This window comes from Doryrhamphus excisus, linkage group LG8, assembly GCF_037039965.1.
Source record: "Doryrhamphus excisus strain RoL-2023G ecotype Guam linkage group LG8, RoL_Dexc_Guam_v1.1, whole genome shotgun sequence".
Classification (NCBI taxonomy): domain Eukaryota; kingdom Metazoa; phylum Chordata; class Actinopteri; order Syngnathiformes; family Syngnathidae; genus Doryrhamphus; species Doryrhamphus excisus.
Window position 1 is genome coordinate 4,491,840 of NC_136364.1, and position 22,446 is coordinate 4,514,285.

Consider the following 22,446-nt stretch of genomic DNA (forward strand, 5'->3'; position numbering starts at 1 on the left):
CATTCTGCTGAGCTACGTGTGGATAAAATGGGGGGAAATAGAAAAAAAGAAAATCATCGGAAGAGGACGGTCAGCATAAACACGGCCGCTCGTGCTCTCAGCACCTTCCTAAATAGACCGTTCCCTGCTGAAATAGACTGATCCGGCAGGAAAAAAGGTTTTTTTTGCTGAGTTTTGCAAGGACTGAGGTTGGCAGAGGGTGTAGGTGGACCTGCCAGACCAGCGAAGGGCGGAAATTGACTCAAATAAAGAAAACTGAACCCACACTCAGTACTGGCTATCAAGCCTTGGGAACAGAAACATGGTTGGCAATAGCTGTTTTTCAACTATTAACAATTATTAAAACTATTTAAAAAAAAAACTATAAAAAACAAAACATTTTCCAAATAATGTAAAACATCCAGTAGCCACTTTTACATGAGGAGTTTTTCTTTTTCCGAATAGGATCTTTCCGAACGACCTTTCCGAAAACAATGGTATACATGGAAAGGAATATTCCAATCGCGTGTATACATGTGGCGCTATAATCAACCAGAATAGTCAATGGGGCGTGCCCAGTAAAACGTAAACACCAACATCACGTGATACTGACTTCCTCGAGTTTTTCTTTCACTTGTTGGAATAACTCCATATTGCCAGTTTTTCCTTTGTCCAGTCTTGAAATTTAGTTTGAATCAAAAACAAACTTTCCGCAGCAGTCCAGTGCCGATTGCTCGCCTCCATTTTTTTAAAATCAAAGAACGTCTGGAGCTGCGTGTTACGTCATATCTCAGCATTCGCTGAAAGAACGAACAGGAAAAGATAAAGTTCAATCTTGCTAATATTTTATAATTAAGCTCAGCACATGTTTTATATAGATATGTATTTTCTTTTTTAATAAAACTGAACTTGTGAATGGCGTATAGAAGGGTTTAGATTCTGTTCCACAGATGGCGCTAATGCACACGAAAGCTTCTTGACAACCACCAATAAACAACAGAAGAAGAAAAACACCACAAAGAAGAACACAGTCTGACAACTTTCCGTTTGAGCGGGTACAAGATACCTCAATCAGATTGGGGAAAGGAATATTCCACCCCTGTGAATCACATTATATATTCATTCGGATTGGCACTTTTCTTTCGGAAAGAGGTGTATACAAAGGTTACATTCTTTCGGTTTGAGCAAATAACCCGAATGGAATTGGAATATTTGGGTCCATGTAAACGTGGCTACTGACAATTAGATTTTGACCAGCCAGTGGCTCCAAAAAGGGGAGCGGTTCTCATTGATTTGATAGAATACATTCTTTGTCATCATATATGGTGCATGTAAGTAAAATAAAGGCAACGTAAAGGGCTGTGAACTCACTAAATGTAGCATTAAAGGAAACAGATATTGAGATGCACGCTGCAAAAAGAAGCTTGTAATGTGTGTGATGGAGTGATTGGAGGATGGAACAAGCCCTGAATTATGAAATATCTTTTTACTTGAGTGGTTCTATTAACACTGCATGTGCAGTTTGATTCAGAAAATGTGAGGCTTTTTGCTATGATTCCATTCCATTATAGCCCTTGCATCCGTGTAATGAGACACCTTGCTCGGCGGAGGAAGATATAAGATCGGTCGGCCGTTAAAACAACACATCTGTTATTACTTGACAACTTAATTTGCCATTTATAGACACTCCTCTGACATGTGCCAGATTGCCATTTTAATTGTTTCTGCAAGCATGGAACTCTCCGTGGACCGCTTATTACACTGCATGCAGACTAGCCCATTATGTGGATATTATATTACAAATATAGGTAAATTTGGAACATGAGCAACGGCACAAGGCTGTGTTATTATGTAATTTAATGCAAATAAAGAATCCCAACATTAACCACAGAGGTGCACTATCATTGCCATCGAATTCAGCCCTTTATTGTGAAGGGGCTGCAGCCAGTGTGTGTTTGTCTGCAGCCACTGAGAATATTATAGATCTGTTTACTCAGCTGAGGCTCCAGCATGCCTCCTTGCGAGCGTACAAGCGCCAAAGAGTGCAAACACACAAAGAGCGTGGATGGCAAAAAACGGGGTGTGGTCTCCTTCAGTTGCTCTTTATACAACATATCATAATAAGGACAGTATAACCTTTGTCAATACAGAGCAAAGGCAAACAGGCAGACTCAATGCTCATCTTCTGATGTGCACTGAAATGAAAATCGTTTACTTATTTGTACACTAGTACAACAGTCAAGAATGGGAAAATTCCTGTAGAGATAACAAATGTTGTATGAAGGTGACAGTTTTACCCTGGAACAGATGATTTTTCTTCCCATTATTTCCTATATGGGAACCAAAAGCCACAAAATGCCACAAAAGTATGAATATTAACAGTGGTTAAGTTCTTTTTACACTTACATGGCAATTAAAAATGTTAACCTGTACTTCCTGTCCAGTCAATATATTCATGTTTTTTGATGATGAAGGCTTGACTCTGGAACAGACTATTGCCATTTCCATTACTTACTATGGGGAAAAAGTACTACAAACAAACCTTGAAAAGCCGCACTGAAACTTGTGCTCCTGTGCGGACTCCAGACCCAGCTCCCTTTCAAACACAAACACTTTCTTCTGTGTTTTCTTTGGCACCATGCACACATCCCAGCGGTCAGAGAACCAAGCCCTTATCAGACGCAAACACGCCGCCCATGCTCGCTAGCCTTGAGATGATGTCAGCTCCACTGTGTCTGTGTTTTATGAGGCTATCTGAGACCCATCCCTCTGAAGTCCACTTCTGACAATGACGGCGCTCTTCACCGTGAATCACAGTGAGAACGACAACCACCGCAAAGGTGTATCACACTAGCATCATTAGCTTTTACAGGAAGTGCAAACGCTGATGTAAATTACAGGCCTTTATTGCGCTTACACGCCAATGTATCATGTGTCATGTCAGTGATGGTATACAGGCCGAGACGGAGGTTCAAACAGAAGGGTGGTGATTATCTCCCAGCTTTGCGAGATGCCAAGATCTCACCTGAAAAGCTCCACCTGTATGTGAGACACCTGAAGGTCACGTCACCCAGCTATAATCTCCTGTCATTCCATCATGCTGCGCCTGCTTGGGAAGCTGCCATATTTTTTCTTTCTGTTTGTCTCCCACACGTCTACACACATGCATGATACTCTATGGCTGTTTTCCTGCACCCTTGTCTTGCTTGAGCAGTGGCAGGCATTACAACTTCAGGTGCCATTTAAGGGCTGGGATAGGTGCCTTAATTCTAACATGTCTGGCCAATTGTATGATTCCAATTTTGAGAGAAGCCACGAGATCGGAAAATCGGAATCAACACACCGCATAAATGCTCACAAACATCATCCGACAACTTTAAAAAGTCTCTCCAGACAAGTGGAGGCAGTTTTCGCTCAATTTTAACAGTATTTTTCTCCTTCCTGTAGGTGTTTTACTTTATACAAATCTGCCAGATTTCGCTTACCTCCCACGAGGAACATCGATGTCATCTTTCCTCCAGCGCACGTTGGGCTGAGGGTCTCCTTGTACCTGGCAGCGGAACTCCACCATCTCATCCTCCAGCACCACCTGGTTGATGGGCCTGCGGAGGAAGGTCGGTCGCTCTGCGAAATGGGAAACGAGCATATGAGGATACTGTAAACACGACACAGAGTATCGGTGGAGAAAGAGTAGGATTACATAAGCTACTCCTTTTTGGATACATTGAATTGTGCAAATGTGACGTTCCTTAATATACATTATTAAACATGTCTGAAACAAAGTAACCATAGCATACAACAGTGATTTGATTGTGCAGGTGTAGTTACATAAACATAAAGCTTACCAAACACAGTGACTTGTGCTGTCTCGCTGTCCCTCTCTCCCACCATGTTGGTGCCCACACAAATGTACATGCCAGCATCACTCTTCCTCGTGTTGGAGATCATCAGCTTTCCTCCACGGATCTTAGAGAAGAAGACATGATTTTTTAGTTTATTTTGGATTCATCCCGAAACATCATTTCAAGCCTGCTTTACACAGAATAGACCATATGGATCAGAACTATAATGAAAGATACAGTAATACAGATGCTAGGTAATGGTAATGGTTTAATTTCATTTGAACATGCATCAGATTACAATTCAGTGCATCACATAATCAGTTCACAGTTCCACATGTCCAAAAGGAGTAGGAAGAAGCAAAGCTTATTAAATCCTACCCCTCCATCTGGTACTTTTACAATCAGTAACTGTTACATTTGTTCACTTCCTGCTTTCCTAATATAGTTTAAGTTTTTATTTTTATTTTTTTATTTTATTTTTTCCAGTACCGAAGTAGGAGGTGATATGAGCATCCAATGCCATGATGGGTACCATAGTAAGTGTCAATATAGTGATATATATAGCACATCATGACTGGTTCAAGACTCTTCATCCTTGTATTTAGCAAACATCAACTGCTTGTATTGTTTCTTGAATTGGCTCATCGTTGTGCATTGTTTGACTTCCTTACTCAATCCATTCCTTAGTTTGATTCCACATACTGAAATGCTATGGCTTTTGAACGTAGTCCTAGCATAGAAGTGTTTGTAGCTAATTGCTTATTTTTAGCCTTATGCATTATTTTAGCTGTTTGAAGATGAACTATATCAGCAAGTTAAAGTATTTGTGATTTTAGAAATGAGTTAGTATGTTCTCTGTAGGCGGCATTATGAATTATCCTTACTGACCTTTTTTGCAGTACATTTAGCCAGTGAAGAAGTAGTCCATTATGCATTTCACCTGCCGGGTATGTAAACACAACATACTCACAGTGACCCTGTCATCCTTATCCTCGATTCGCACTTTGTCCTTCTTCCAGTAGATGGTAGGTTCGGGGTGGCCTCTGGGAGGGACACACTCCAAGATGGCTGGTTCTCCTGCCGCCACCACCACGTCTGTGGGGTTCTGTCGGAAGTCGTCTCGCAGCACTGAAGAGAAGACAGAAAAACAGTTTTTAACAATCTGGATTACTTAAAGGGATGTAAAGTCACCACTCCTCTTTTCAGTTTACAGCAAGTATACAGTTACACGGCAAATACCAAACAGTAGCTTGTACCGTCGAATATTGAAAGTATTAGTAGTAACGATGTGGATTTCATGCAAAACCAATCCCAGCTACTTAACCGGATACGCGGCTTTGTGCGGCTCCGGAGAAAGCTAATTGGAGGTAATGGAGGTCCCAGTGGAAGCAGCAGAACAAACACAGACAGCATGCCCTGAAGCATGGTGTCATTCACATATACGGTCTGACGGGTGGGAGGGATACACGCAACGCTGCTCTACAACCCTCCCACCCACTGAGTCGTGCTAATGCTAAAAAAACAATGTTCGATAAACAAGGGGGGGGCTTTGTGTCTAATCACCCTCAGGTAGGCCTTTCATCACTCTGCTCGCCTCTCGGAGAAACACACGGCAGCCACTCATTATGCACGCACACAACCAACACAAACGGAGGAAACTAAACCCTGAGATGAAGGTGCATTTAAAGAATCCATACAGAAGGGTCACACTGACCGCCTCCTGCTGCGAGCTCTCAAACAAATCCTTCAACATTTGATCCAGAATAAATCTAATCTCGAGAATGCCACGTTTGGGAATTCCCGATTCAGCAGGCGTCCAGCCGTGCGGCAGCCAGAAAAAATACACGCCTCCTCCTGATGAATGAAGAGGACTAAGCTGGTTCGAGGATGTTTGAGGAGGGTCTAAATGAAAGGTGGCCACGGGTCCTTATGTAAATTCCACAAGGGGTTGACAGGATTATAAGAGGGGCTAACTAGTCCCACCGCTCGAGGCACCTTCGCCCTTCTTAGCCTCTTGCTGGAAAGCGGCACAGATATGCTCCTCTTATTTATTTTCACTGTGGAGAGGCAGAGTGGGGTGGAGGAACAGGAGGAAGCTTTCAACCCAATTATCCGGGGTTACAGTGTGGCACTTTTGTGTGACGTGAATGCAAATGAAAGCAGAAGAAAGACACAAGCAGAAACAGGTTTCTGTGTCTCCAATGCAGGAGTTCCCTCTTATTTAAAGAGCTCAGGTAATTAGAGGACCCCCCCATTCTCAGGCTGTATGGACGCCATGCGCTCCCTTGTGTTTGCTTTACAAATGGAACTCCTGATGGCTGAAAGCATGGGCTGATGTGCACCAGAAACAATACCACTTGTTTGTACTTAATTGTTCCCCTCCATTCATTCCTGATGGCACCCATGGGAACTGGATGGAAACAGGATTTTTTTCCCCTGTAATCTGATTTAATCTGCAGAGGAAGTTCATGCATCCAACTGCTGCAGAGTACACAAATGCTACATGATAACATGAAGAGCATCTTGCAGTTTTGCGTACCTGTTATCAGCAAATAGATGCGAAGGGACTAATTAGACTGTTGTCATGGTTACATACATATTCTAATCCCAGTGTTTCCAAACTACATTAATTAATCAGGCTGTTTTGTGGTTAAATAATGCCTTTATTCGCACTTTTTGTCTAAATTAAGCGTAAATAAAAAAAAAGTCTGAAAGTGACACTTCATGTTGAGAGGGCTCTGGTTAAAAAACGTATTTAGGCGGTAGTATTCAGGTTTCTATGCTCTGCTTGGCAGAAATTCACTTATCACCGTCGAGTCTGGAACCAGTTGACCGCCATAAAAGAGGGAATACAAGGGATTACTATGGCTGTTAACACGTTACTCAGCATCTTTAGTATCAAATATTGTTTGATACTAAGGTGAACCTTAAAGACAAAAAACTATAACAATGCAAAACCATTATTTGGAACCAAAACAAGGGCTGATCATAGACACAAAAAAAAAGAAGTCGGAAAAAAAATTCTAAATTAAAAGAAAATTGCAAAGCAAAAAAATGGTTTCCAAGCTATCAAAGTCAAAGCAGTTTATTTTAGACTCCAGTTACCACAATACAGCCTTATAAGATTGTGTTCCCGAGGCACGGTATGCTTTTGTTTCAAAGGAACACATTTACTGGCTGATAAGCAAGTGTGGCATTTGATGTCAGGAAAAGTCAAATCGTGCTCTGCGGCAGCCCTGTCAGCATTCATGCACTGGATCAAGTGACGTGGTGGAGTATAATTGCATTTCTATCCCCATGAAACACTACACTCGCACCAAAAAACACCTCTCGCCTCCCACCGACTTACGGCGCCGCTTATTAATATTTATATATTTTGTTACAGTCGCGCCCTCCCACTGTTGGCAAACGTCAATTGGACTGCAGGCTAAAAAGGAGCCATATCTGAGAAATACTAATCTCCCCGTTTTGCTTCGTGTATTTTTTATTTATTTATTTGCGAGTATTTGGCAAATATCAGAGGATTGGGCTGACATGAATGGTGGTGCAGCAAGTGGGAGCAAATGCGCAGCTCCTCCACTTGGCACGGCATCAAACCCTTGAACTTGAGTACTTGCACTGCGGAGCAGTATCAGGGCTTATGAGTGAGGCAGTGTGGTCTCTGCCAAAATAAAAGCCTAAAGTAGACACCCACGCACTGTTACTTAGCGAATCCGATTGGCGCAACAGAATCTTCACGTTTGTTGCCCAAAAGGCTTCTTTAGTTCTAAAATTTAAGGTCTGGAGTTTCCCTATTCCTGTCCCTAGTGGGTGTGTCCCCGGGGGTGGTCACTACAGGGTTGTTGTTGTGGCACGGCATGGCTGGTACTTCAGCTGGTTTGGCTGCCCGAGGGGCAAACCAACTCCTTAGTGGCCACTCTTCCCTTTAAATAAGGAGATCTTTGAGGGCGAGATCGCAAACCCAATCCTCTGTTGAGGGAGGGTCTTTCCGATTTGCCAGAGATAGCTTTTTACACAATTCCTCAAAACGGAGGTGCTCCCTATCCAGATTTTTGGACATCATCCTATGTTGTTGTGTTTGTATGAAGGTTGTTTGGTCTCTCCGATGTAGGAGTCATTGCACCGTGTTGTGTATTGAAGAAGCTGTGCTGGAGCCTATCCCAGCTTTCTTCAGGCGAGAGGCGGGGTCCACCCTGGACTGGTGGCCAGCCAATCACAGGGCACATATAGACAAACAACCATTCACACTCACATTCATACCTATGGACAATTTGGAGTGGCCAATTAACCTAGCATGTTTTTGGAATGTGGGAGGAAACCGGAGTACCCGGAGAAAACCCACGCATGCACGGGGAGAACATGCAAACTCCACACACAGATGGCCGAGGGTGGAATTGAACCCTGGTCTCCTCGCTGTGAGGTCTGCACGCTAACCACTCGACCACTCGATAATTTTTTTTACAGAATTTGTGAAAAAAAGTCTTAGTCTTGGCTGCACGGCGGTCGTGTAGTTAGCGCGCAGACCTCACACCTAGGAGACCAGGGTTCAATTCCACCCTCGGCCTTCTCTGTGTGGATTTTCTCCGAGTGCTCCGGTTTCCTCCCACATTCCAAAAACATGCTAGGTTAATTGGCCACTCCAAATTGTCCATAGGTATGAATGTGAGTGTGAATGGTTGTTTGTCTATATGTGCCCTGTGATTGGCTGGCCACCATTCCAGGGTGGACCCCGCCTCTCGCCTGAAGACAGCTGGGATAGGCTCCAGCACCCCCCACGACCCCCACTCATATTATTAATATTTCTGAATTTCTGAATTCACAGCCATGCTAACTGATATCTAACCTAACGAAGAAAGATCTACGCCCATATGAGAATACCCAACCAGGCAAAACATTTGGCCCGGTGTGCCCTCTTTTCTTCCCCATGAGTGCGGGTGACAATCCCTGTCAGTAAGACGGGGGGCAGCCTTGACTGAGGCCTCCTTCCAGCCCGCATACCAAGATAAGTGCTGACAAACACATTCACCTACACCATGCTCAAGTTCACCCAGGTTGACTTCACTGACACCTCACCACCACATATCCACATATCCTGTTGTGACATTAGAAACACAAAGTGCGATCCTCGTATGCAAGCTGTGGGGGGTTTGAATCTTGTTTTTGTGTGTAACGCTACAACTGTTTACAGCACAAAAGACCCTGCGTGCTTTTCGAGATATTCTTCCCAGGTCAGGGGCTAAGGAACAGAGAGGGAGATTAGAAGTGCTATAAGCCCGAGGACATAAGCCAAAACACCAGTCGTGCTCTGATTGGAAAATAAACCTCTCAGACACACAAACACACAATATCTAGGCTGGCTGTAAAGGGGTAGCTCTGAGCTACGATATCATTTCACTGGAGTGCTTCTTGCAAAGAGTGCTATTACAATGTCTCCATTTTCAATTCCTCCCCTTGGAGAAGAGACACGGTATATATGTCACAAGACAAAAAAGGCCAGAGTGTTGTCGCTGATGTTTCATACGATTCTTAATGCTGTAGGCAGGAAAAGGGATAATGTTGTACTCCATAATACATCCCTGAAACATGAGAAGATCAATGTGTTTCCTCGTTTGCCCTCCCACTGGCCAAATATAACCTTTGCCCCCCCCCCCCCAACTCATCCAGATGCAGAAATTACCCCCTCAGCAGGTTCACACACACACAAACACACACACTCCTGCAGCTCAGAGCGAGGCAACAGCTGGAACAATATGGCCGTCTGGCAGCGGAGCCCGAGGCTGTGAATGCTCAAGGGTGCCCATGAGTCGAGACTTGACATTAGCGCCGCTCATCACGTGGTCTCTCTGTCTTTGGACCACACCAAAAATTTCAAAAAGATACTTTGGTGCGGTTCGATTTGTGTTCACACTATTTTTGTCCTGGGACCAAAGGCTGTGCAGTAAACAACATATAGTATACTTAAAGTATGGATTCCTATTGGGACATGAGTGATTAAACTCAAATAGAACAAATGGACGAGTGGTTAGCGCACAGGCCACACAGCTAGGACACCCAGGTTTGATTCCCACCTTGGCCATCTCTGTGGGGATTTTCTCCAGGTACTCTGGTTTCCTCCCCCATTCCAAAAACATGCTAAGTTAATTGGCCATTCCAAATTGTCCATAGGTATGAATGTGGGTGGGAATAGGGGTGTGTATTAGCAAGAATCTGGCGATACGATACGTATCACGATACTAGGCTCACGATACGATATATCATGATACTGTTAACAAGACGATATATATATATATTTATTTCTTGTAGTTAAAGATTATTTCCTGGAAAAACTGAATTCCACCAGCAATATGCACTTACTAAACATATTTTTATTCCATTAGAACAGTATGTTATGCTGTATCACAAACTTTCCTTTGTAAAAACTTAAAGTGTAGCATTTGGATAAATAAAACTTTAACATCCAGATTTAAATTTACAAAAAAAAAAATGTCTCAAGATTGGGCAGCACGGCGGTCGTGTGGTTAGCGTGCAGACCTCACAGCTAGGAGACCATCTCTGTGTGGAGTTTGCATGTTCTCCCCGTGCACGCGTGGGTTTTCTCCGGGTACTCCGGTTTTCCTCCCACATTCCAAAAACATGCTAGGTTAATTGGTGACTCCAAATTGTCCATAGGTATGAATGTGAGTGTGAATGGTTTTTTGTCTATATGTGCCCTGTGATTGGCTGGCCACCAGTCCGGGGTGTACCCCACCTCTCGCCCGAAGACAGCTGGGATAGGCTCCAGCACCCTCCTCGTGAGGAAAAAGCGGTAGAAAATGAATGAATGAATGAATGAATGTCTCAAGATCCTGCTAAAATGTTCACATTCTATTAGCTGTGAAAAAATGCAGAGTATACAGTCCCTGACTTATCCACCATCAGAAGAGTATTTTTGTGGAACAAAGTAACTAACATCAGTAAAAAGTCATTTTAGGATGCTTGAAATAACCATTATTTAACAAAATAGTCATATCAATTTGAAAAACAAAATACCTGCAATATCACAGTACTACTTTTGTAGTATACAAAAGGACCTTGGCATTGCTTGCTAGCACCAGGTCCTCATGGTTTGTACAAACATTTTACAAACGGCATGGGTTTTGTCAATTTCTGCACTTTGTGTAGTGCTACTTTGTGTAGAAATCCAAAATGTGTCCACACTTCAGCCTTTGTACGCCGCAGGGGCCGCTGTTATGTGCTGGCATTCGGCCATGTTGAACTGTGTTTATGTGTGAGGACGTTTCACTCATCGATCTCGTTCAACGTCCTTGCCTAATTGACTACGTATGTCAATACCATCAATGTCAATGCCACCTAACCATTGGAGGTTTCAATTCAAATCAGAAATCAACCTTGAATAAATACCATATACAGTCTATGATATAAAATATCCATATCATACTTTTTAATATCGATACAGTATCATGCAGCGAAGTATCGCGATATATCACCGAAACGATATTTTCTTACACCCCTTAGGCGGGAATGATTGTTTGTCTATATGTGCTCTGTGATTGGCTGGCCACCAGTCCAGGGTGTACCCTGAAGACAGCTGGGGTAGGCTCCAGCACAGCCGCAACCATCGTGAGGATAAGCGGTAGAAAATGAATGAATGAATTAACTCAAATATTGCAAAAAGCTTCCAAATTATACAGTTTTTCAAGGCTGCCGTTGTCATAGTTACATATATTTATCATTTCTGCATGCTTTTTGCTGTCATTTTAACACTCTCAAGTATACCGAACCGCACCATCTCATTCACACCCTACTAACCAGAGTTTGTTTTGACGGAACCAAACACGGCAAGAGTGAAGGTTTTGCTTTTATTTTCTGCTGAAGCATCTTCCACCCCCGCCGCCACCCGTTCTTGCTTGTCGCCATCAGTCTGTCTGCTCTGACTGCAGATGCACGCTCTCTATAGACTATGGCCTCAGCACAGATATGATCTCCTTCTCTATCAGAGCCCCCGGGGATGGTAAATAACACTTTTTGGAGATAAGATGCAGCATATATGAAAAGGAGCCATGACTGCCGCCGATATAGCACAGTAGAGGACAATCAAAGGATGGCGATACAGTGTGAAATGTGCATCTTTTCTATAGGGATGCCTGAGAGGGGTGATGGAGGAGGAGGCGGGGCATATGTGCTTTGGTGAGACATTAGACAACACAATGGCGTGATGAGAGGATGCTTGTTCAAGGTCAAAGTGAAGAGGCGGCGAAGAAGAAAGCGGTTCTGTTTACATGGCTGACCATAAATGCAGAGAAGCAATTATGTCCAAACAACAGCAAGAGAACAAAAGAGCAAAGGCCATCATCATGGTGGTGAATATACAACAAATGTGCAAAAGTCTCAAGCGACCGCTGACTAACTCGTTGCTTTGTTGGTTTTTATAGCAGCAAACAACACAGTTAGCAGATTTAGACTAAAACACAAACTGGTTTCTCTGGAAGTTTGTGGAGGCAAAGACAAAGAAAACTAGGACTGAATTAATTAATCACTTGGTTGAGATAATATTTCTCTGGGTGTTCTATGTTTCAATGCAATTGTTCCTGCTTTTTTTCGATCGCAAATGAGTTGGAGCCAAGTAGTGCACTCCATTTTGACTCAAGTCTCAATTAAGGTCTTAAGTTTAGGCTTTAGTTTTGCTTGGGTATTAGAGATCATTGTATAGCATAGCCATGGGCAGTGGTTGTCCATAGACTCACCATTAGTTTTTATATTTGCGTGTTTGAAATCGCCATGTAAATAGGTTGGGCATCGGGCATCGATTGGAACCAGTTCTGACATTCGGATTCTCCCGGAACCTTTCATCTGTTTAACTTCTGGTGCCTTCATTCGTTAATTGGGCAGCTGCGTTTATGTTCGTCCATTTCAGTGTGCAATGGCAGGTTTACTGCCCTGTTGAATTTTGACTCAAGTCTCAATGTCGCCAAGTAGCGTACTTTTTTATCCAACTTTCACTAACAGTTGGGTCTTGGCTGAGGTCTTAAGTTTAGGCTTTAGTTTTGCTTTAGTTTAACTTCTGGTGCCTTCATTCGTTGATTGGGCAGCTGCGTTTATGTTCGTCCATTTCAGTGTGCAATGGCAGGTTCACTGCCCCGTTTAAGATGCGCTACACCGGACTTTTCACCCCGTTTTTGCCGGGCTACGCCAGACTTCTTTCAACCAATCGGGTAAGCAAAACAATGAAATGATACACAGGTCTAAACGGGTCAAAGACACGCGTGCATGGACTCTTTAGAAGCGTCACCTTGGGGGACAGGCTCGTATCTCACCTGCTTCTAATTTGTACAACGAGCCAAAACAAACTTCCCGATTTGAACAGCAGCTCTCTTCAAAGCTCATTTGTCAAACGGCATCTCTAATTTGGCACAGTCAAGCCCTCGGGGCCGAACTATAATGGCCGCCAGAGCGCGGTGTTCGATTCTGCTGGACCGTCAAGGAAAGCGGGGGAAAAAAACCAAAAAAACGAATGTCGCTCCTGAGAAACAATATAATTAACTCTTAATGAACCTTTCCCCTTCACAGGCCAGAACAATGGTAGAACAAGTACACACACGCACAGTCTAAGCCATGCTTTCTGGTAATGTATAGCTCATTAAAATGTTAGCTAAAAACTCATTAGAATTCACTTGAAGAAGTAATGGCTTCATTACCGTAATGTGCTGAAAAGCAAAGCAAAAAAAAGAAGAAGAAGAAGGGAGCGACAGCTTTCTAATCACTTAATTGAGTCTCAAATGGAGGTCATTTGCATAATAAATAATGACGTGTCTTATCCTTCCCTTACTAGGCATGCATTCTCACAGGACTTTGTCATTAGCAGGCGCCAAAACGAAACAACAAAATCATTCTCGAGGCTTCTCATTTGGCGCCATTGTTGTTGCTTATGAGTCGGGGGCGATTTAGTTGGCACGTGCCTCCAGTGTGCTGCAACAAGAAGTGGCTGATACTGATGAACAATACGCCGGTGGCTTTTTGTGCCCAATTCGATAAGGCCGGGCAATGAGGTTGATGTTGTGCTCCAGTCCAGAGTGGACACTTTACAGCCAGGAGGGGGTGGTAAGACATAGAGGACGGTGAAGATGCACACGGAGGGTAGTGGTAGTAGTGGCGGCGAAGATAAGGACGAGGATTGACTTCCTGACAGTTTGGGTTGTGATGATTTAGCTGGTGGTTTGTACTTCCTGTACTGAGCAACGTACAAAGAAGACACAAGGTGTGTCCCAGTCCTCCATTGAGAAGGCAGAACAAGGGTGTCCCATTAATGTTGCCTTTAAATGTGGCCCATTTCCTTTTGGCCAGGGGCCTCAAACACGCGGCCCGTGGGCCAAATGTGGCCCGCAGGACACTAGTTTGAGGCCCCCGCCTTGATATGAAAGTTTAATGTTAGTGCGGCCCACTCAAGTTTGATATGGATGCTGTATGGTATCATGTACCCAGAAAAAATTATTACATTTGATTCATGTTCATGTTAAAGGTTAAATAACTGTTAATAGTTATCCTCCCTATCCGTGTGGAAGTGGTAAGTTTTTGGCTATTTAAGTTTAAAGGAAATAACTTGAAGGCTACCGTTTAGGTCGCTAGCTCTCTAGTTTGCGAGTTAGCATGTGTCTCAAGACCCTGCAGTTGCGCAATATGTTGTAAATAAAAAGAGTATAAATGTGACTATAGTCGTGTTTTGTCATGTCTACAGGGCTCTAATAATGCTTTGTTCATTTTAATCTGAAAAAAATCATTTGTCTACCCACCAACTATATGTGGTTTCTTAACTTTTTATTATTATTATTATATTTATTTATTACTGATTGATTGATTTTCTTTATTCTTGATGTGTTTATTTATTTTTCATCTTATTTTGTGTAGAAAAATAAAAATAAAGATATTTGGGAACAGTGGAATGTTTTATCAGAGCTTTTATTGTAGAAAATCGGAAAAGTTTATTCATTTTTCTGTTTTTAATAAATGTGTTTTTAGTTTTTTTTTTTTGGAAAACCTGATGCTTCCCAGCCTCACCCACACCCTAGCTCCAGTGCCCCCCCAAGTAAATTGAGTTTGAGACCCCTGGCTTAGATTATACTATGGTTCTGATTTCATTATTTGAGATACAAGCATAAGAAGTTTGTTTCATCTTTTATTTCAATGATGTATTTTACTTGTATTTTGCTGGTTACCACTCTGTCACAGTGACTAGTCAATAAAGGGAATGTTTTATTTTAATCTTTCTTTGCGTTCTTAAAATTGTATAATTTCCTCAAAAACGAGCAATTCTGGAAATATTCAGAGGCCTTGAGCAACCTCTAAATATTGTTAAAAAAATTCAAAATTTTGCACAGTGAGTCTAAACACATTTAGAGGGTGAGAGTTGAACATTTCCAAAACCAATTTTTGACCCCCCATATAAGGACCACCCTAACGTAGGTGTAACATTTTAAATGACTCCTTCATTTTGATATATTGTTAATAATCAGCTAATATCCTAAACTGCATTGTAGCATTAGGGTAAAGGCACTACCATGACACCGGCAAACCTCCCTAAGAAAGTCTGATGTAGATTTTTGTGATGCCTTCAAAGACCTTGTAGTCTGACCCCTCCTATTAGTCAGCAATGTCGTAGTCGAAACATGATAACAGATCCAACTGGTGTGCTGCCTTGCCTTACAGCACGATGCTTCCTGTCAATGGAACAATCCAGCAACCACGATGCACTTAGGGGATCCTCCGGGTGGTCTCCGGGCGTCATCGGCAGTCAGAGAGTCGGGCCAGAAGTGTCGCTTTGGATTAGTGCTGGCCCTCGCGTTTGAAACGGCTTCTTGGATACCAGTTCTAAACTCCAAAACCCGGTTGCACATTTATGACATTTCGGCGCACCACAGGCATTAGAGACGGAAATGAAAACCATATTAGCTCAGCCCCCCTTTTAAGGACTACAAGCGTGCATTGTACAATATCTAAGTGTCACTGAGTGCATATATTTAGCATTGCCCACCTCACAAATACATTATATAAGGTAGTTTGAGTGCTAAATCCCCTGCAGCCTCTATAATCTTTAATGGGCTTTTTTTGAAACATATTTTAAAGCAGCCTATTTGCCGCTGCCTGTTTTATTGTTTTGGTCGGTAATAGGATTGGCAGTAATGAGCAGCGAGCAGTCAGGAGCTTATAAAAATGTGTCATACTACAGTTGTGGGAGCTCGTTAATTAAGCTTTGTGAGCAAATCTTATCTGATCTGAGTGTAAAAGTGATGAACCAAAAATAAGGGATTGAATATGAACCTAGTACACATATTTGAAACCGTGGTAACGAGTTACTCCGTATGTTTAATTTGAATTAATCGCAAGTTGACAAGCAAAGAAAATGTTTAGCATTTTTGTTTAAACCCAGAACTAATAATAGTATTAATAGAAGTTAGTAATAATAATAATAATAATAGTAGAGTAAGTTGGTAATACTAGTTCACACCTGAAGAGGCAGCAGAGTGTCACAATAGCAGGAGGAAGCTAATGCTAATCTAATAGTTGTGAAATTATAGCTCAGTTAATTGGTAAGATTAAAAGTTCATTGTCACCAAAAATAAATAGTCAAAGCTGTTGGGACAAACTAAACACTAAATTAGTCTTTTAAAAATGTATAATGTTATTTGCTGTTTAATTGGAAAAGTTGCCTGTGCTAGCAAACAGCCAAACAATGCGCTAAGCTAATCTTGTCGGACAATAATAAACAGGACATAGTAAAGTCTTCTTTTCTCGTAAAGGTGATATACATATAATGATGTTTTTGTCTTGTTTTTATGGTCTGGTTTACATTTTTAGTTGTCAGTTTGCCTTTGTTTTGCTATCGTCTTCGGTATATTGCTAGGGCTAAACTAAGCACACAAGCTAATAGCATCCAGCTAAACAATAACAGCACATTCAGTATCTAATGTTTGTTTGTTTGGCATTATACTTTTGGTATTATAGCGGTGATAACCAGCTAATTTCACTCAATCTAAATGTAAAAAATCCATCTTTTAACACTATATTTGTGAAGGTGATGTGCATTTTATCTTTCTTTTTTTTACAGCCCAAGCAAATGGAGGTGTGATATTGGCTGCTGTAAAGTGAGAGGGACGCCAAGCAAGGTACTTATTTCCACATCAATAACAACAGCGCACTTAAAAGATATAGCATGCGGTGCCAAAGTGAACATTTAGCAAAACGTGCATGTCTGCACGGTGAAAACGCAGCATTAAAATGCAGCGCTTGTGTGTGTGCCTTGTTGCCTCCTTGCGCTCATTGTGACAGAGCCCCACCCGTCAGGGATGCGCATTCATGCGTGCGCTGCTGCTGCTGCAGAGCTCGCTGTGCAACACCCTGGCAGCAGACACAAATCTTTAAGAAAAAAAAAAAAAAAAAGAGTCCTGATGTAAATCAAGTAGAAATGTTGCTTTTCATGTGTGAGGATGCGCAATGAGGGGGCGTTGCTGTTTGAGGTGTAATGATCCAAAAGAGGTGTTCATCACCGACCCCTCCTCCATGCTCCAAATGGCCCTACTCGAATCATCTTCCCTTCAATCAATACTGCCTGAGAGGGAAAAATCCAACACCTAAAGATGATTTGTTCTGTGCTGTGACACATTTTCTATAATACTTCACATGTTGCGACTGGAGCAGAAGCTTTTGGTGAAGCAGTTATGACATACATGAAACATTAAAGGTCAGTAAGCATAAGCCCGGACTCAGTCGGTGAGCTAAATCACCTTCAGATCAAATGCAAAGACATTTAAAGGCATTTATTGATCAGATTATAGATCTGAACTTGAGAGGAAGGGAAAAAAAATTAAACTGTATCCCTGCTCCAAGGTCAAATTAAAGTCAGCAATTATTCAGAAATGGTGAAGGTATTCATGAATTGTGTGTACAGGTTTCTGCATATGTTTCTGCATGTTTCATTATATAATAAGAAACACACAACCATTCATGATGTGCTATATATATCACTAAACTGACTATGTTACTATGGTACCAATTATATCATTGGATGCTCATATCACCTCCTACTTCGGTACGAGGTGCATTATTAAAAAAAACAAAACAAACAAAAAAAAACCTTAAACTATATTATGGAAAGCAGGAAGTGAACAAATGTAGCAGTTACTGATTAAATTAAATTAAATTAAATTAAATTAAATTAAATTAAATTAAATTAAATTAAATTAAATTAAATTAAATTAAATTAAATTAAATTAACTATATTAGGAAACAGGAAGTGAACAAATGTAACAGTTACTGATTAAATTAAATTAAATTAAATTAAATTAAAAACTTTAACTATATTAGGAAAGCAGGAAGTGAACAAATGTAGCAGTTACTGATTAAATTAAATTAAATTACATTAAATTAAATTAAATTAAAAACTTTAACTATATTAAGAAAGCAGGAAGTGAAAAATGTAACAGTTACTGATTAAATTAAATTAAATTAAAAACTTTAACTATATTAGGAAAGCAGGAAGTGAACAAATTTAACAGTTACTGATTAAATTAAATTAAATTAAATTAAATTAAATTAAATTAAATTAAATTAAATTAAATTAAATTAAATTAAATTAAATTAAATTAAATTAAATTAAAAACTTTAACTATATTAGGAAAGCAGGAAGTGAACAAATGTAACAGTTACTGATTGTAAAAGTACCAGATGGAGGGGTAGGATTTAATAAGCTTTGCTTCTTCCTACTCCTTTTGGACATGTGGAACTGGGAACTGATTATGTGATGCATTCAATTGTAATCTGATGCATGTTCAAATGAAATAAAACCATTACCATTACCAGAAAACAATTTAAATCAGCAAAAGGGTTTGTTATCATTTCAAGCAGTGTTGCAGACAGTAGAAATAACATTTAAAGTTAAGCACGGAAATAACACGGAATCTGATACCGAGGATACACACGCATCCACGACAAAAGTCTAGAAAAAAACTGGTTTTAAGTTTTTGTATTGCATTTCTGTTTTAAATAAAGGCAACGCTCAAACATGACTAAAGTCCAAGTGATAGACATCTTTATGTGCTTCTTCATGTTTTTCTACAGTACAAGTAATATGAACGACAGACTCATGTAATCTTGTACTGTAAACATTACCGGAGAGTATTTTAAACATACATTTTCCCAGTGAGCTATAGCCTGATTGCTGCACCCAACACTAAATACGTCAAGTAAATGGCGCATACTCAGCAAATCACTGTTACATTACGCTCACATACACAAACGATCAATTGGCGTTGCAGTAACAAATTCACTCATGTTTACTACCCAGCTCCGCTCAGAGATTTATCTCAGCTGCAGCTCGCCTGGCGTCGTCCCGTGGAGGAGCGCTACATCTTAGACGACTTGGCATGACAGGCCCCAGTCGCTTATTTCACAATCCAATTTGCGTTAATTGTGTTACGGTGGGAGTAATTGCGTTAGATGCATCCGTAATCGTCTCTCTGGCTCGGTGCAGTACCGCACTGTATAACTTTACACCAGCCTTATGTAACGTGGTAATGTAGGGGGAATTTCATTCATCAATGGATAGTCACAGTGGTAATTTGGCGTCCTGGAAAAGCCCATCTGTCTGTGTTGTGTGCGGGAAATCCATCTTTGTTCTCTTTCTTATACTGCTTTTCAAATGTGCTTTTCCATGGCTAGGTTAGCAAAACCGCTGGCATAAATCAGAACGAGGCATGCATCAACAAAGGATAACCGAGTGGAGACTGTGGAGTTTGATTCTGCAGCATCCAGAGTTAAGATACATCAACGGGATAAGGTCGTTGACAAACAAACAACAACAATGGAGGAGAACAAGGGCTTCCTGTACGTACTCCTCTATTACAATTGTACACACTTCACCGCAGTGGTACACAATGCCAAGGCAAAATGTGTGCATGTGTATACACCGGTGTTTTTCAACCTTTTTTTTTACATTGGAAAACATCACTAAGTCACTAAAATCATCACTATCACTAACATCACTAAATTATAATGTTTGATTAATGTTCATGTCAAATGTTAAATAACTGTTAATAGTTATCCTCCCTATCCGTGTGGAAGTGGTAAGTTTTTGGCTATTTAATTTTAAAGGAAATAACTTGAAGGCTACCGTTTAGGTCGCTAGCTCTCTAGTTTGCGAGTTAGCATGTGTCTCAAGACCCTGCAGTTGCGCAATATGTTGTAAATAAAAAGAGTATAAATGTGACTATAGTCGTGTTTTGTCATGTCTACAGGGCTCTAATAATGCTTTGTTCATTTTAATCTGAAAAAAAATAATTTGTCTACCCACCAACTATTACTGATTGATTTGTTTTCTTATTTTTCATCTTATTTTGTGTAGAAAAATAAAAATTAAGATATTTGAGAACAGTGGAATGTTTTATCAGAGCTTTTATTGTAGAAAATCGGAACCAAAGCAAAGTTTATTCATTTTTCTGTTTTTAATAAATGTTTTTTTGGAAAACCTGATGCGGCCCAGCCTCACCCACACCCTAGCTCCAGTGGCCCCCAAGTAAATTGAGTTTGAGTGAGTGCCAGTGAGAAAGTACCACTAGCAAGTAGTATTACTGTGCAATAGAAGAGAGACAATATACGCACTTCACAACCAGTACGCCTCACAGCCAACACATCAAAAAAATAGAATAATCGGCATTTTCATATACGGCAAACTTGTCCAATTGTGTTACACGAGCCTGGGCTGTTTCTTCTCAGAGAGGTTAATCTTTTAGGCAAAGGAACAAAGTTAATGAGGCAAATCGTAATTTGCGGCTCTACACGGCAGAGTTGTGTCAACAGTATCGACTGAACTGCAGACGGGATGAGATATATCTTTGGAGGGCACCCATGACCTACATACATAGCAAGGGCGAGACAGTGGATCCCCCAGCAGCGCGGTGCAGTGCAGTGCGGTGCAGTGCAGCCATCCCACAGCTCTCCAGGGCACACGTTCTGCAGCAAACACTGAAGCCATCATTTCCATGCGTGTATGTGTGAGTATTTCTACTGCAACGCATGCACTGTCCTTTATCTTTACCGTCTTCCATATATCACACACACACACATGTACTCAAGCTTATATGATTATCAATAGCTGCCACGAAGCTCACAATCAATAGCCATTCCAACTGACAATTAGCAAATAACTCAACGTTCCGCAGCCAGTGAGGCAGAATCACTTGCATAGCACAGTAACAAGAAAGCGAGGATGCTCTAAAACAGGGGTCTCAAACTCAATTTACTTGGGGGCCACTGGAGCCTCCAAGTTATTTCCTTTAAACTTAAAAAGCCAAAAACTTACCACTTCCACACGGATAGGGAGGATAACTATCAACAGTTATTTCACCTTTAACATGAACATGAATCAAACGTAATCATTTTTTCTGGGTACATGATACCATACAGCATCCATATCAAACTTGCACAGGCTTTCATATCAAGGGGAGGGGGGGATTTCAAACTAGTGTCCTGCGGGCCACATTTGGCCCACGGGCCGCGTGTTTGAGACCCCTGCTCTAAAAGATGCTGTATGATGTACATTTGTTGACCACATGAGAGAACATATAGAGGATTAAGTGTCTTTTTGTGTGTGCACATGCAGTCATAATTAATGATTCTGCCTTCATGTGCACACATTGACATTGAACATCCGACGAGGAGTCTTGCTGAGTCTGTGCTTTTTGGAAGCAGCTCTTCATTATCGTTTTCTCATTATCGTTATTTAATTTGGTGAGTGTACTGAGATAGTGTACGCTACAGATTAATCAATACTAATTGGTTGCTCTTGTAAATTACTTTGGACCGCTGTTTAAAATTCAAATATTGTGTTTTTCCAACATAAAATCAGAATCACGCTAATAAATTACAAAGCTTTTTTTTTTAGATATTGTATACAGAACCTTGGTTCTGTATCAATTCACCCCATAAATCATATATAAATCCAATTAATCTGTTACAGAAAACAAAAAATGTTCACATAAAACTTTCTATTATAATTTTACATACAGAAAATCCTTTAGATGCATATAAATGACCTTTTTTAAGACTCTTATGATAATACTATGGGGTCTCATTCCATAAGCAGCAATCACTGCTCACTGGCCTTTTATTTTGCAGAGGCACAGAGTCAATCCATTCCATAGTTTGATTCCACATACTGAAATGCTATGGCTAGCATAACGTAGTCCTAGCATAGAAGTGTTTCAAATGTACTTCTTAGTATGTTCTCTGTAGGCGGCATTATGAATTATCCTTACTGACCTTTTTTGCAGTACATTTAGCCAGTGAAGATTGCTTTTATAGTTATTAGCCCATATTTCCACACAATAAGTAAGATATGGTAGAACCAGAGAGCAATAAAGTGTGTGGAGTGATTTCTGATTGAGAACAAATATGTCATTTTCACATGTCATTTTCTTTGCCTATGCCATGAGTTCATGGCTGTTTTGGCGTTCTTGACGTCACATCCAAGATGACTGGTTCAGAAAACTTGCTGGGGGCGGGGGGTGTCATAATCACCATATATACGTCATTTCACTCCCATTTCATAGCTTATGACAAAAGCATTGCAGACTTGTTG

At 41.0% G+C, this 22,446-nt stretch overlaps 1 protein-coding gene across 10 annotated transcripts in view; it reads right to left on the reverse strand.

Annotated features, from left to right (window-relative positions):
- robo2 (roundabout, axon guidance receptor, homolog 2 (Drosophila)) overlaps nucleotides 1–22,446 on the reverse strand; it is a 382,012-nt gene that overhangs the window by 81,575 nt on the left and 277,991 nt on the right. For all 10 annotated transcript variants that reach the window (XM_078792663.1, XM_078792656.1, XM_078792661.1 and 7 more), the window contains exons 3-5: nucleotides 4,792–4,949; nucleotides 3,825–3,945; nucleotides 3,465–3,603 (exon numbers count right to left, since the gene is read on the reverse strand). In XM_078792663.1, the coding sequence (XP_078648789.1) occupies nucleotides 3,465–3,603; nucleotides 3,825–3,945; nucleotides 4,792–4,949 (418 nt within the window). The remainder of the gene's footprint in view (nucleotides 1–3,464; nucleotides 3,604–3,824; nucleotides 3,946–4,791; nucleotides 4,950–22,446) is intronic.